This window comes from Nycticebus coucang, chromosome 17 (genome assembly GCF_027406575.1).
Source record: "Nycticebus coucang isolate mNycCou1 chromosome 17, mNycCou1.pri, whole genome shotgun sequence".
Taxonomy (NCBI): Eukaryota; Metazoa; Chordata; class Mammalia; order Primates; family Lorisidae; genus Nycticebus; species Nycticebus coucang.
The window spans coordinates 89,177,187-89,191,234 of NC_069796.1; the positions used below are offsets into that span (position 1 = coordinate 89,177,187).

The 14,048-nt window shown below is 43.0% G+C and overlaps 1 protein-coding gene across 1 annotated transcript; it reads left to right on the plus strand.

Annotated features, from left to right (window-relative positions):
* The first annotated feature begins 8,214 nt into the window (after positions 1-8,214).
* LOC128568593 (olfactory receptor 2V2-like) lies at positions 8,215-9,215 on the plus strand. The gene is made up of 2 exons (XM_053566233.1): positions 8,215-8,588; positions 8,810-9,215. The coding sequence occupies exons 1-2, from the start codon at positions 8,215-8,217 to the stop codon at positions 9,213-9,215; spliced, it is 780 nt and encodes a 259-aa protein (XP_053422208.1).
* Positions 9,216-14,048: the final 4,833 nt, after the last annotated feature.

The following is a 14,048-nucleotide window of genomic DNA, read 5'->3' on the forward strand; positions in this document are numbered from 1 at the left end:
GTTAATTGAGAGAACCATATGGTCTTTGTTTTTTATTTTATTTATGTGATGCGTTACATTTATAGATTTACATATATTGAACCAACCTGGAGACCCTGAGATAAAACCCACTTGGTCATGGTGTATAATTTTTTTTTGATGTGCTATTGAATTCTGTTTGCTAAGATCTTATTGAATATTTTTGCAACAATATTCATTAATGATATTGGTTTATAATTTTCTTCCTTTGTTGAATCCTTTCCTAGTTTGGGGATCAGGGTGATATTTGCTTCAAAGAATGTTTTGGTAAGTAGTCCTTCTTTTTCTATGCTTTGGAAAAGGTTAAGTAATAGGTACTAGTTCCTCTTTAAAGGTTTGGTAGAATTCTGACGCGAAGCCATCTGGTCCCAGAGTTTTCTTTTTTGAGAGATTTTGTATTGTTGTTGCTATTTCAGTGATTGACATGGGTCTATTCAAGAGTTCTAATTCTTTCTGGTTGAGTCTAGGAAGGTGGCGTGCTTCCAGGTATTAGTCAATTTCTTTCAGATTTTCATATTTCTGGGAATAGAGATTTTTGTAGTAATCATTGAGGATTATTTTGACTTTCTGAGGTGTCTGTTGTGTATTTCTCCTTTATTGTTTTGGATAGACAATATTAGAGATTTTACTTTTCTGTTTCTGGTTAGGTTGCCTAAATGTTTGTCAATTTTATTAATCTTTTCAAAAAACCTTTTTGTTTCATTGATCTTCTGAATGATTCTTTTGTTTTTGATTTCATTTAATTCAGCCCTAATTTTGGTTATTTCTTTTCTTCTACTGGGTTTGGGGTTAGAATGTTCTTCCTTTTCCAGTTGCTTGAGATGACACATTAAGTTGTCGGCTTCTTCTCTTTCTGTTTTCTTGATAAAGGCTTCCAATGCTATAAATTTCCCTCTTAGAACTCCCTTTGCAGTATCCCACAGGTCTTGATAATTTGTGTCTTCATTGTCATTTTGTTCCAAAAATTTGGTGATTTCCTTCTTAATCTCATCTTTGACCCAGCTATCATTCAGTCTAAGATTATTTAGTTTCTATGACTTGTTTGTGTATGAAGATTCCTATTGCTGTTGAGTTCAACTTTTATTCCATGGTGGTCCAAGAAGATACAAGGAATAATTTCTATTCTTTTAAATTTGCTGAGATTAGACTTGTGTCCTAGGATATGATCTATTTTGGAGGATGACCCATGGGCTGATGAAAAGAATGTATATTCAGTTTTGCTAGGATGATAATGAAACCTCTGTAGATGCGGTGCCTGTGGCTCAGTGGGTAGGCACCGGCCCCATATACTGAGGGTGGCAGGTTCAAACCTGGCCCCAGCCAAACTGCAACAAAAAATAGCTGGGCATTGTGGCAGGTGCCTGTAGTCCCAGCTACTTGGGAGGCTAAGGCAAAAGAGTCACCTAAGCCCAGGGGTTGGAGGTTGCTGTGAGATGTGACACCACAGCACTCTACTGAGGGCCACAAAGTGAGATTCTGTCTCAAAAAAAAAAAAAAAAAGTACACAAATTAAAAAAAAAAAAAACCTCTGTAGATGTCTGTAAAGTCCATTTGTTCTAGGGTCAGATTTAAGTCTAATATTTCTTTGTTTAGTTTCTTCTTGAAGGATCTATCTGAAACTGTCAAAGGAGTGTTAAAATCCCCAACTATTATAGTGCAGGAAGATATCAAGTTGTTCATATCCATTAGGGTTTGCTTTATGAATTGAGAAGATTTCTGGTAGGGTGCATAAATGTTAATTAATGAAATCTCTTCACGTTGGGTGTTTCCTTAAATATGTATTGACCATCCTTATCTTTTTTTCTTTGTTGGTTTAAAGCCAATATATCTACAACTAAAATTGCAACCACTGCTTTTTTCTGGTTCCCATTTGCCTGTATTATAGAAGTCCATCCCTTCACACTAAGTCTATTTGTGTCCTTCAAGGTAAGGTAAGATTCTTGTATACAGTAAGGTAAGATTCTTGTATACAGCAGATATCAGGTCTAAGTTTACATATCCAGTCATCCATCCTGTGCCTCTTTAGAAGACAATTTAAACCATTCACATAAATTGAAAGAATTGATAAGCCTGGTTGTGTTTTGGGTGTCATGATTTTTGGATGTCTGGTGCACATTTTTAATCCTTTCGCCACTGTGGAAGTTGAATTTTGTTCAAAAATTTCTGGGTGAGTTTACTTTGGAGGTAGAGCATTGTGCTGGTCATTGTGGAAGATGGGTCTGAGAATATCCTGGAGAGCTGGTTTAGTTATGGTAAGTTTCTTCAACATGTCTATGTCATTAAAGTATTTTATTTCTCCATCACAAATCTCAGTTTAGCTGGATACAGGATCCTGGGCCGGAAGTTGTTTTGTTTTAGGAGCTCAAAGGTTCATGATCATCCTCTTCTGGCTTTAAATGTTTCAGCTGAGAGATTTGCAATCATTCTGATACTTCTCCCTTTGTAGGTGATGCTTTTCTTATGTCTGGCTGCTTGCAGAATTTTCTACTTCATCTTAACTTTGGCAGTTAATCACAATGCATCTAGGAGAAGCTTTATTTTGATTGAGCCTTGCTGGGATTCTGAAACTGTCTGCTATCTGAAGTTCTGTATCTCTTGCAATGCTTGGGAAATTCTCCTCCAAAGTCTCTTAGAGTAGAGCAACTGTACCTTTGGAACCACCCTCTTCTCCTTCGGGAATTCCTATAAGATGAATGTTTGATCTTTTGGACTGATTCTACCACTCTCTTAGGGAATGATCAGTTTTTGCTCTCCATTTGTCTGCCTCTTTGAGTGTTTGGGAACATTCAAAAGCTTTGTCTTCAGTTTCAGAAATCCTTTCTTCAGCCTGGTCAGCTCTATTACTGAGGGATTCTACTGTATTTCAGAGCTCCTCAACTAACTTTTTCATTTCCTTGAGCTCTGCTATCTCTTTTTTCATTATGTCTGTATCTTTGGTGACTTTGTCTTGGAATTCATTAATTTCTTAAAACAACTTTAGAACTACACTTTGGAACTCGATTTCTATCTTTTCTTCCATTCTATTTATCTTATTTGCTATCCATATTCTGAATTAGATTTCTGACATTGCTGCCATTTGTCTATGCATGGTATCTTCGGTTGTATCTCCTTTGTCATTTCTTGAGGGGGTTAATCTACTCTGGTTATTCATGTTGCCAGAGTTGTTCTGTTGGATCTGCACCAAGTTTATGTTCCATCGTTTGGTTATCAGAACTCATAGGGTGAGATTGAATTGGGGTTCCCAGGTAGTAGAGATAGCCTCTCATCAAAGCACTAGGCTTTGTAATTGTGGCTTATCTCCTACAACCTTACAAAGGCCTCTTTAAGAGTTTTAGCTAAAGACTCTGAGGACTTACTTGGTGAGATAGCACAAGCTACCTCTGTTATGATATCAGCCAACCTCTACCCTATCGTAAGAAGCCAAGTATTAGGTTTAAATCTCGACTGTGAAGAGATACAAACAGCTGTGGCACCCAACCCCTACCCTTCAGTTCATTTCTACTACAGAACTTTGAACGTCAACCTCAGAATGTCCCCAAGTGGACAACCCCAGACATGGGTTCCAATTAAATTGTCTCAAACAATTTAAGAGATTGCAGTGCAAACTCTGCTCAACAGAGAGGGATTCAAGGGTTTCCAACAGCATAATTGGAGCCAGGGATCCATGCCCCCACCCACCAGAGTCAGTCCACACTGCTGTCTGCTTCTCTGCTCACAGGCTCAGTTGGAGCCAGGGGCCAACCTCCCACCCATGGGTCTCAGTACACACCCAGCTAGCCTCTGCTTACAAAACCAGTTGAAGTCAGGGGATCATGTCCCCACCAGCCAATCTCAGTCCACTGCCTGGCAAGCCTCTGTTAGCAGGCTCTGTTGGAATTGGAGCACCGTGCCCTCCCCCCACAGGTCTCAGTCCTCACCTCCTAAGCCTCTGCTCACCGGCCTGCTGGAGACAGGGGACCACTCCCTAGCCCTCAGGTCTTTGTTCACACCCAGCAAGCCTCTGCTCAAGGATTCTGTTGAAGTCAGGGGACTATGTCCTCATCCTCAGGTCTCAGTCCATGCCTGGCAAGCCTCTGTTCACAGGCCCAGCAGGAGCTGGGGACTAGCCCTGTCTACTGAACTCAGTCCACATGGGGCAACCACTCTCCCACTGTGGGTGCCTTCAGAGCTGGGGGTTCTGCATCCCATCCCACCAGACACAGCCCAAACCAAGCGTCAACACCACTACTGGCTGAGCATAGTCATAACCAGGAGACGGCTCCTCCTCCCACTGAGTGTCCCTTTCTTCCTACCCCCTCTTTCTTCCTTGTTAGTCACATATTCTGTCCTAGTGGTTTATAGTCCACACTATTCCCAGATCTCTCAGGACAATACCAAACACTCTGTGCTCTGCAGAGGGCAGAACTTTAGACCACCATCAAGGGGGGAGAGGAGGGTGAACTGTTAGCTTGTACTTGTGGGGGGAAATATCTGTTCAATTTTATGCCTGGTGGGGTGGTGTCTAGGTTCATAAGTGGGACCTGCCTGGAGAAAAAGACCTGGTGTTTAGCCACTGTCTCGTCTTTTGTTCTCTGTTCACTCACAGAGAGCCCTCAATGGGTCTCCCACTTGGGGGGGGGGGTCTCCCGTCCTCTAGTCGGTAGGCTTTTGTACCTGTAATTTGTTTTCTTGAATGCTCTTCCTTGGAGTTACAGCTTGCTGAACTTCTTTCTCAGCTCAGCTCCCCATCTTCGGCTTCATAGAGTCCGATTCCACCCAGTTTTTCTCCCTCTGGTCAGAAGCTTCTGCCGAGGGTTGCTACCAGTTGCTACCATCTTCCCAGAATTCCCCCTTGGGTTGTATTTCATGATACAATTATTATTCATTCAACAATCATGTACTGAGGGCATAATACACAGATGCCAGGCGCTATGGCAGGAGCCAGTGATCCGACCATGAGCATCACGGAACAGAGTCTAGTTGGGAAAGCAGAAAACACAGGAATCCCCACAATTAGAGCTCAGTGTGCTGGCAGGGTTTGCTTGCTTGGTGTCCTAAGCTGGGAGTGCCTGGGATGGAGTTGAGGGGAGGCCTTGCTGGAAGGAAAGGGGATAGACAGGAGGAAATCAGGCACAGTGTGTCTGGGAAGAGCCTTCTCAGAGGAGCTAAGTGGATTGCTGAGACCCTGAAGACTGGTGGGTCCTTGAGGCTGGAGTCTGCTGACTGTGTGGGAGGAACCCCAGGGAGGCCAGTGAGACTGGAGTCAGAAAGTGAGAGGAGCAGAAGGCAGGAGGTCTGGGTGGTGACAGAGGACCATGATGAGAGTCCTGCTTTTTTCTTTCTTTTCTTTTCTTTTCTTTTTTTTTTTTTTTTTTTTTTGAGACAGAGTCTCACTTTGTCACCTTGGTAGAGTGCCATGGCATCACAGCTCAGCAACCTCAAACTCCTGGGCTCAAGCGATTCTCTTGTCTCAGCCTCCAGAGTAGCTGGGACTACAGGCACCTGCCACAATGCCTGGCTATTTTTAGAGATGGGGTCTCACTCTTGCTCAGGCTGGTCTCAAACCTGTGAGCTGAGGGCAATCCACACTCCTCAGCCTCCCAGAGTGCTAGGATTACAGGCATGAGCCACGGCACCATGGCGCCCAACCCCTGCTTTTGTTCTTGAAGTACACTGGTCATTATTATTATGGAGATGGGTCCACCCCAGCACAAGGTGCCAGTTGACTGAGGTCAGAGGCCAGAGGGTTCAGGAGGCCAGTCCATCCAGGGTGCATGAAAGCTGGCAGAGGTGAGGAGTGGTCAGATATATATTTTGGAAGAAAAGCCAGCAGGGTTTCTGATATTAGGGTGTGTGTATTGGAGGAGGAGAACTCTCTGGAACAGCCCACGTGAGCAACTGGACAGACCCATTATTACTGACCTGGGAAGGTCATGGGGATGTGTTTCCTCAAGGGAGACCAGGTCTCTTTTTGGCCACTATGGGCAGAACAAACCCACTGGAAAAATTCTTTTCAGGAAGGATGCTTAGTACACAGTGACCATAAAAAAATCTGGGTTCAAGGCAGGGAGACAACTGTCCTAAGTGACCCACATGGGATGGTATAAGTTACCTTTGCAAAATTTTTCCCAGAAAGCTCCACATAGAATGTCTCATCAGAGGCCCATGATGAGCATGCCACCAGGACCCGCCTTCCACAGAGGGTACAAGACATCCACAGTGTCACAGAGTGTTGGGCCTCCCACACAGGCCACTGACAGATCCAGGTCTTGGGCCAAGGGTTTCAGATGCCCTTTCTGGTTTAGTGTGTGTCATAGTTATTCTCTTCATACTTGAAGTTTCTGCAAAGAAAAGTTCTTTCTAAGGAGAGCCATTTGTACACTTATGCTATAAGCATTTCTGATTAGACAGAGAAAAGTGGAAACATAGAAATAGAGGGAGGAAGGAAGGGAGGGCGAGAGGGAGGGTGAGGAAGGAAGGAAGGAAGTCATGTGGCCAAGAAAACCCTTCCACATCACACCTGGATGTCTGCGTAAGAGACATCTAGTAAAAGACACCTGGGCACGTCTTCTACGGCAGGACATGTTCCCCTCTGCAGGAACAAAGTTCAATCTGTGGCTGTGGATCTGCACAGCCCCATCCTAGACCACATGTCCTGGGGAGCAGCCTCACTTTGTCTTTACAGAGGTAGGGAAGACCCACACACAGCTGCTTGTGTGTGTGTGTATGTGTGGAGGTGTCCCTGTGTTTCTGAAGATACTCATTCTCACTCACTGCCCTTGTGGAAAGAAGTCTAACAGAGATCTCCTACTGCGCCATCAGGAACATGGTCTCTTGCAGTTAAAGAGGAGGCCTTCTGCTGTCCTGACCAGGAAGCCCCAGCTGCTGCTCACCTCCCCAGGTGACATTCTGGTCAGTGCACACAGTATCTTGTAGTCAGACCTCCTGGGGGCAGAGCAGAGAACCAAGGAGACAGGAAGCCCTACTCTCAGGAAACTCACCTCTAGTGGGACAATAAAAAGAACAAAACAAGAAACAAAAAGCATCAGCAGAAGGCCAGGTGCAGTGGCTCATGCCTGTAATCCTAGCACTCTGGGAAGCTGAGGCAGGAGGATTTCTTGAGCTCATGAGTTTGGGATCAGCCTGAGCAAGAGTGAGACCCCATCTCTAAAAAAATAGCTGGGCATAGTGGCAGGCACCTGTAATCCCAGTTACTTGGAAGGCTGAGGCAAGAGGATCTCTTGAGCTCAAGAGTTTGAAGTTGTGGTGGTGCCATATCTCAGGGGGTAGGGCACCAGCCACATACTCTGAGGCTGGTGGGTTTGAACCCGGCCCAGGCCAGCTAAAACAACAATGACAACTGCAACCAAAAAAAATAGCCAGGTGTTTGGCAAGTGCCTATAGCCCCAGCTACTTTGGAGGCTGAGGCAAAAGAGCCACGTAAACCCAAGACTTGGAGGTTGCTGTGAGCTGTGACACCACAGCACTCTACTGAGGGGAACAAAGTGAAAAAAATAAAGAAAGAAAGACCTGTATAGCTCGGTAATGTAACATCCTGGTAAAAAGGGCATGGGGAGAGATTTGGCTTTCCTAACATGAGAGCTCACAAGACAAGAGCATCAGTGATTAGCAGCCTCTACACCTGTGGTGTTAAGAGCCACAGGAGTGTGTCTATAACAGTGGTTCTCAACCTTCCTAATGCCTCGACCCTTTAATACAGTGCCTCATGTTGTGGTGACACCCAATCATAAAATTATTTTCTTTGACACTTCATAACTGTAATTTAGCTACTGTTATGAATCGTAATGTAAATATCTGATATGCAGGATGTATTTTCATTGTTACAAAGGGGTCGTGACCCACAGGTTGAGAACCGCTGGTCTATAAGAAGCTGCAGGAGAAGGCAGTCGTGAGTGCGCATTCTATCACGGACCCTCTCTGACTCTGTCGCTTCTCCTGCCTGCAGAACACCTGCATGGCATCTCTCTCTATGAAAGACTGCTAAGATGTATTCTTCTTACTAAGGCTGCTTTACTCCCGCAAATACTGTCTTTCTCTCTCTCTTTTCTGCTAAAGCAAATAGCCCTCAGGCACCTAAAAGCAATCGTTTCCGAGCAAGGTAGCCTAGAGATCCATGTCCGGAACCTAAATAAGCCAGGACTGGAGACCTGGCCAGTCCCGGCACCATAAGTGGCAACCACGAAGGGACCCCAACACATGTACTTCTTCCTCAGTCAGCTCTCCCTCATGGACCTCATGCTGATCTGTACCATTGTGCCAAAGATGGTGGCCAACTTCCTGTCTGGTAGGAAGTCCATCTCCTTTGTGGGTTGTGGCCTACAGATTGGCCTCTTTGTCTCTTTCCCAGGATCTGAGGGACTCTTCCTGGGACTCATGGCTTATGGTCGCTATGTGCCCATTAGCCACCCACTTCACTATCCCATCCTCACGAACCAGAGGGTCTGGATCTGGATTACGGGGAGCTCTTGGGCTTTTGGTATAATAGATGGCATGATCCAGATGGTGGTGGTAATGACCTTTCCCTACTGTGGCTTGAGGGAGGTGAACCACTTCTTCTGCCAGACACATCTGTTTTTTTTTTTAGAGACAGAGTCTCACTTTATCACCCTCGGTAGAGTGCCCTGGTGTCACAGCTCACAACAACCTCCAGCTCTTGGGCTTAGGCAATTCTCTTGCCTCAGTCTCCTGACTAGCTGGGACTACAGGTGCCTGCCACAACGCCCGGCTATTTTTTTGTTGCAGTTTGTCCAGGGCCGAGTTTGAACCTGTCACCCTTGGTATATGGAGCCAGCAACACACTCACTGAGCCACAGGCGCCGCCCAACACATCCCTTTTTGACACCCTGCTCTTTGCTTGCTGTGTCTTCATGCTGCTCCTTCCCTCCTCCATCATCATGGCCTCCTATACTCGCATTCTGGGGACGATGCTCCAAATTCACTCTGCTCAGGCCCGTAAAAAGGCTCTGGTCACGTGTTCCTCCCACCTGACAGCTGTCTGCCTCTTTTGGGGGGCATCCATGTTCATCTACCTGAGGCCTAGGTGCCACCAGGCCCCCAGTCATGACAAGGTGGTCTCTGTCTTCTACACAGTCCTTAGGCCTATGCTCAACTCCCTCATTTACAACTTAAGGAACCGGGATGTGGTAGGGGCCCTGAGGAAGGGGCTGGACCGCTGCAGGGTTGGCAACCAGCACTGAACTCCAGGGAATGGGTGGCTGGCAATGCCAGCTCTTGGCTATGGGACATCAGGTTAATAATTCAGTCAACTTCAGTTTGGGTTTCCTTATTAATAACGAGGATCATGATAACTGTGAGCTTTCGTTGATCTTTTTTTTTGGAGACAGAGTCTCACTATATTGCCCTTGGTAGAGTGCCATGGGGGCACAGTTCACAGCAACCTCAAACTCTTGTGTTTAAGCAATTCTCTTGCTTCAGCCTCCCAAGTAGCTGGGACTACAGACACTGACCACAACACCCAACTATTTTTTTTTTTTTTTTGTGGTTTTTGGCCGGGGCTGGGTTTGAACCCGCCACCTCCGGCATATGGGACCGGCGCCCTACTCCTTGAGCCACAGGCGCCACCCCTCCAACTATTTTTTTATGGCAGTTGTCATTGTTGTTTAACAGGCCCAGGCAGGGTTTGAACCTGGGCTGTGTTATGTGGCTGGTGCCCTAACCACTGCACTACAGGTGTTGAGCCAGAACTTTTTTTTTAATTTATTTTTTTATTGTTAAATCATAGCTGTGTACATTTGTGCAATCAAAGGGTACAATGTGCTGGTTTCATATACAATATGAAATATTCTCATCAAACTGTTCAATGTAGCCTTCATGGCATTTTCTTAGTTATCGTATGTAGACATTTGTATTCTGCATTTAGTAGGTTTCACCTGTACCCATTTTAAGATGTACCGTAGGTGTGGCTCCACCCATTACCCTCCCTCCACCCTGACTTCCCCACTCCCTTCCCCTCCCTTGGCCCTTTCCCCATATTCTTGTGCTATAGTTGGTTTATAGCCTTCATATGAAAGCTATAAATTAGCTTCATAGTAGGGCTGAGTACATTGGATACTTTTTCTTCCATTCTTGAGATACTTTGCTAAGAAGAATATGTTCCAGCTCCATCCATATAAGCATGAAGAAGGTAAAGTCTCCATCTTTCTTTAAGGCTGCATAGTATTCCATGGTATACGTGTACCACAATTTGCTAGTCCATTCGTGGGTCGATGGGCACTTGGGCTTCTTCCATGACTTAGCAATTATGAATTGGGCTGCAATAAACATTCTGGTACAGATGTCTTTGTTATATTGTGATTTTTGGTCTTCTGGGTATATACCTAGTAAAGGAATTATAGGATCAAATGGCAAATCTATTTTTAGGTCTCTAAGTATTCTCCAAATGTCCTTCCAGAAGGAACGTATTAGTGTGCATTCCCACCAACAGTGTAGAAGTGTGCCCTTTTCTCCACATCCACGCCAACATCTCTGGTTTGGGGATTTTGTTATGTGGGCTACTCTTACTGGGGTTAGGTGATATCTCAAAGTAGTTTTGATTTGCATTTCTCTGATGATTAAAGATGATGAGCTTTTTTCATGTGTCTGTAGATCATGGGTCTGTCTTCTTTAGAGAAGTTTCTCTTCAAGTCCTTTGCTCACCCTGAGATGGGATTACTTGTTCTTTTCTTGCTAATATGTTTCAGTTCTCTGTGCATTCTGTTATTAAACCTTTATCGGAGGTATAACCTGCAAATATTTTCTCCCATTCTGAGGGCTGTTTGCTTTACTTACTGTGTTCTTGGCTGTGCAGAGCTTTTTAGTTTGATCAGGTCCCAGTAATGTATTTTTGATAATGCTTTAATTGCCTGGGGAGTCCTCCTCATAAAATATTCACCCAGGCTGATCCCTTCAAGAATTTTCCCTGCACTTTCTTCAAGTATTTTTATAGTTTCATGTCTTAAGTTTAAATCTTTAATCCAGTGAGAGTCTATCTTAGTTAATGGTGAAAGGTGTGGGTCCAGTTTCAGTCTTCTACAGATTGCCAGCCAGTTCACCCAGCACCATTTGTTAGATAGGGAATCTTTTCCCCACTGAATGTTTTTAATTGGCTTGTCAAAGATCAAATAATGGTAAGTAGCTGGACTCATCTCTTGGTTCTCTATTCTGTTCCAGACATCTACTTCTCTGTTTTTGTGCCAGTACCATACTGTTTTGATCACTATCAATTTATAGTACAGTCTCAGGTCTGATAGCATGATTCCTCCTGCTTTGTTTTTATTTCTGAGTAATGTTTTGGCTATTCGAGGTTTTTTCTGATTCCATATAAAATGAAGTATTATTTTTTCAAGATCTGTAAAATATGACAATGGAGATTTTATAGGAATTGCATTAAAATTATATATTGCTTTGGGTAGTACAGACGTTTTAACGATGTTTTTTCCCAGCCATGAGCATGGTATGTTTTTTCCATTTGTTAACATCTTCAGCTATTTCTTTTCTTAAAGTTTCATAGTTCTCTTTATAGAGATCTTTCACGTCCTTTGTTAGATAAACTACCAAATATTTCATCTTCTTTGGCACTACTGTGAAAGGAATAGAGTCCTTGACTGATTTTTCAGCTTGGCTATTGTTGGTATATATAAAGGCTACAGATTTATGGGTGTTGATTTTGTAGCCTGAGACAGTGCTGTATTCCTTGATCACTTCTAAAAGTTTTGTAGTAGAATCCCTAGTGTTTACCAGATATACGATCATATCATCTGCGAACAGTGAATGTTTGATCTCTTCTGACCCTATGTGGACACCCTTGAGCACCTTTTCTTCCCTAATTACAATGACTAAAACTTCCATTACAATGTTAAAGAGCAATAGAGACAATGGGCAACCTTGCCTGGTTCCTGATCTAAGTGGAAATGATTTCAATTTAACTCCATTCCAAATGATATTGGCTGTGGATTTGCTGTAGATGGCCTCTATTAGTTTAAGAAATGTCCCTTCTATACCAATTCTCTTAAGTGTTCTGATCATGAAGGGATGCTGGATATTATCAAAAGCTTTTTTTGCGTCAATTGAAAGAATCATATGGTCCTTATTTTTTAGTTTGTTTATGTGCTGAATTACATTTATAGATTTACGTATATTGAACCAGCCTTGAGAGCCTGGATAAATCCCACTTGGTCATGGTGTATAATTTTTTGGATGTGTTGTTGGATTCTGTCTGTTAGGATCTTATTGAGTATTTTTGCATCAATATTCATTAGTGATATTGGTCTATAATTTTCTTTTCTTGTTGGATCTTTCCCTGGTTTAGGGATCAAGGTGATGTTTGCTTCATAGAATGTGTTGGGTAGTATTCCTCCTTTTTCTATATTTTGGAAAAGGTTTAGTAATATAGGTACTAGTTCTTCTTTAAAGGTTTGGTAGAATTCTGACGTAAAGCCATCTGGTCCTGGGCTTTTCTTTTTAGGGAGATTTTGTATAGTTGATGCTATTACAGAACTTGATATGGGCCTGTTCAACATTTCCACTTCATTCTGGCTAAGTCTTGGTAGGTGGCATACTTCCAAGTGTTGGTGAATTTCTTTCAGATTTTCATATTTCTAAGAGTAAAGTTTCTTGTAATATTCGTTAAGGAGTTTTTGAATTTCTGCGGGGTCTGTTGTTATTTCATCTTTACCATTTCTGATTGATGAAATTAGAGATTTTACTCTTTTCTTCCTGGTTAGGTTGGCCAAAGGTTTATCTATTTTATTGACCTTTTCAAAAAACCAACTTTTGGATTTATTGATCTGTTGTATAATTCTTTTGTTTTCAATTTCATTTAATTCTGCTCTGATTTTGGTTATTTCTTTTCTTCTCCTGGGTTTGGGGTTGGAATGTTCTTCCTTCTCCAGTTGCTTGAGATGTCCCATTAAGTTATTAACTTCCTCTCTTTCCATTTTCTTGAGGAAGACTTGCAGTGCTATAAATTTCCCTCTTAGGACTACTTTTACAGTATCCCAGAAGTTCTGGTAATTCATGTCTTCATTGTTGTTTTGTTCCAAAAATTTGGTGACTTCCTTCTTAATCTCGTCTATAACCCATCTATCCTTCAGCATAAGGTTATTTTTTTTTTTTTTTGTAGAGACAGAGTCTTACTTTATGGCCCTTAGTAAAGTGCCATGGCATTACAGCTCACATCAACCTCCAACTCCTGGGCTTAAGCGATTCTCTTGCCTCAGCCTCCCAAGTAGCTGGGACTACAGGCGCCCACCACAACGCCCGGCTATTTTTTGTTTGCAATTCAGCCGGGGCCGGGTTTGAACCCACCACCCTCGGTATATGGGGCTGGCGCCTTACCGATTGAGCCACAGGCGCCACCTCCAGCATAAGGTTATTTACCTTCCATGTTCTTGTATGGGTATGCAGATTCTTGTTGTTATTGAGTTCAACTTTGATTCCATGATGGTCTGAGAAGATGCAAGGGATAATTTCTATTTTTTTAAATTTGCTGAGGTTAGATTTGTGGCCCAGGATGTGGTCGATTTTGGAGTATGTTCCATGGGCTGATGAGAAGAATGTGTATTCAGTTTTGTTGGAATGAAATGTTCTGTAGATTCAACATCTATTAAGTCCAGATGTTGAATGGTTAAGTTTAAATTTAAGATTTCTTTGCTTAGCTTCTTTTTGGAAGATCTATCCAGCACTGCTAAAGGGGTGTTAAAATCTCCAACTACTATGGAACTGGAGGAAATCAAGTTGCTCATGTCTGTTAGAGTTTCTCTTATAAATTGAGGTGTGTTCTGGTTGGGTGCATAAATATTAATAATTGAAATCTCATCATATTGAGTATTACCTTTAACAGATATGAAGTGTCCATCCTTATCCTTCCTTATTTCGGTTAGTTTAAAGCCTATTGCATCTGCGAATAGGATTGCAATGCCTGCTTTTTTCTGCTTTCCATTTGCCTGGAGTATAGATGACCATCCCTTCACCTTGAGTCTATATCTGTCTTTTAATGTAAGATGAGATTCTTGTATGCAGAAGATATCTGG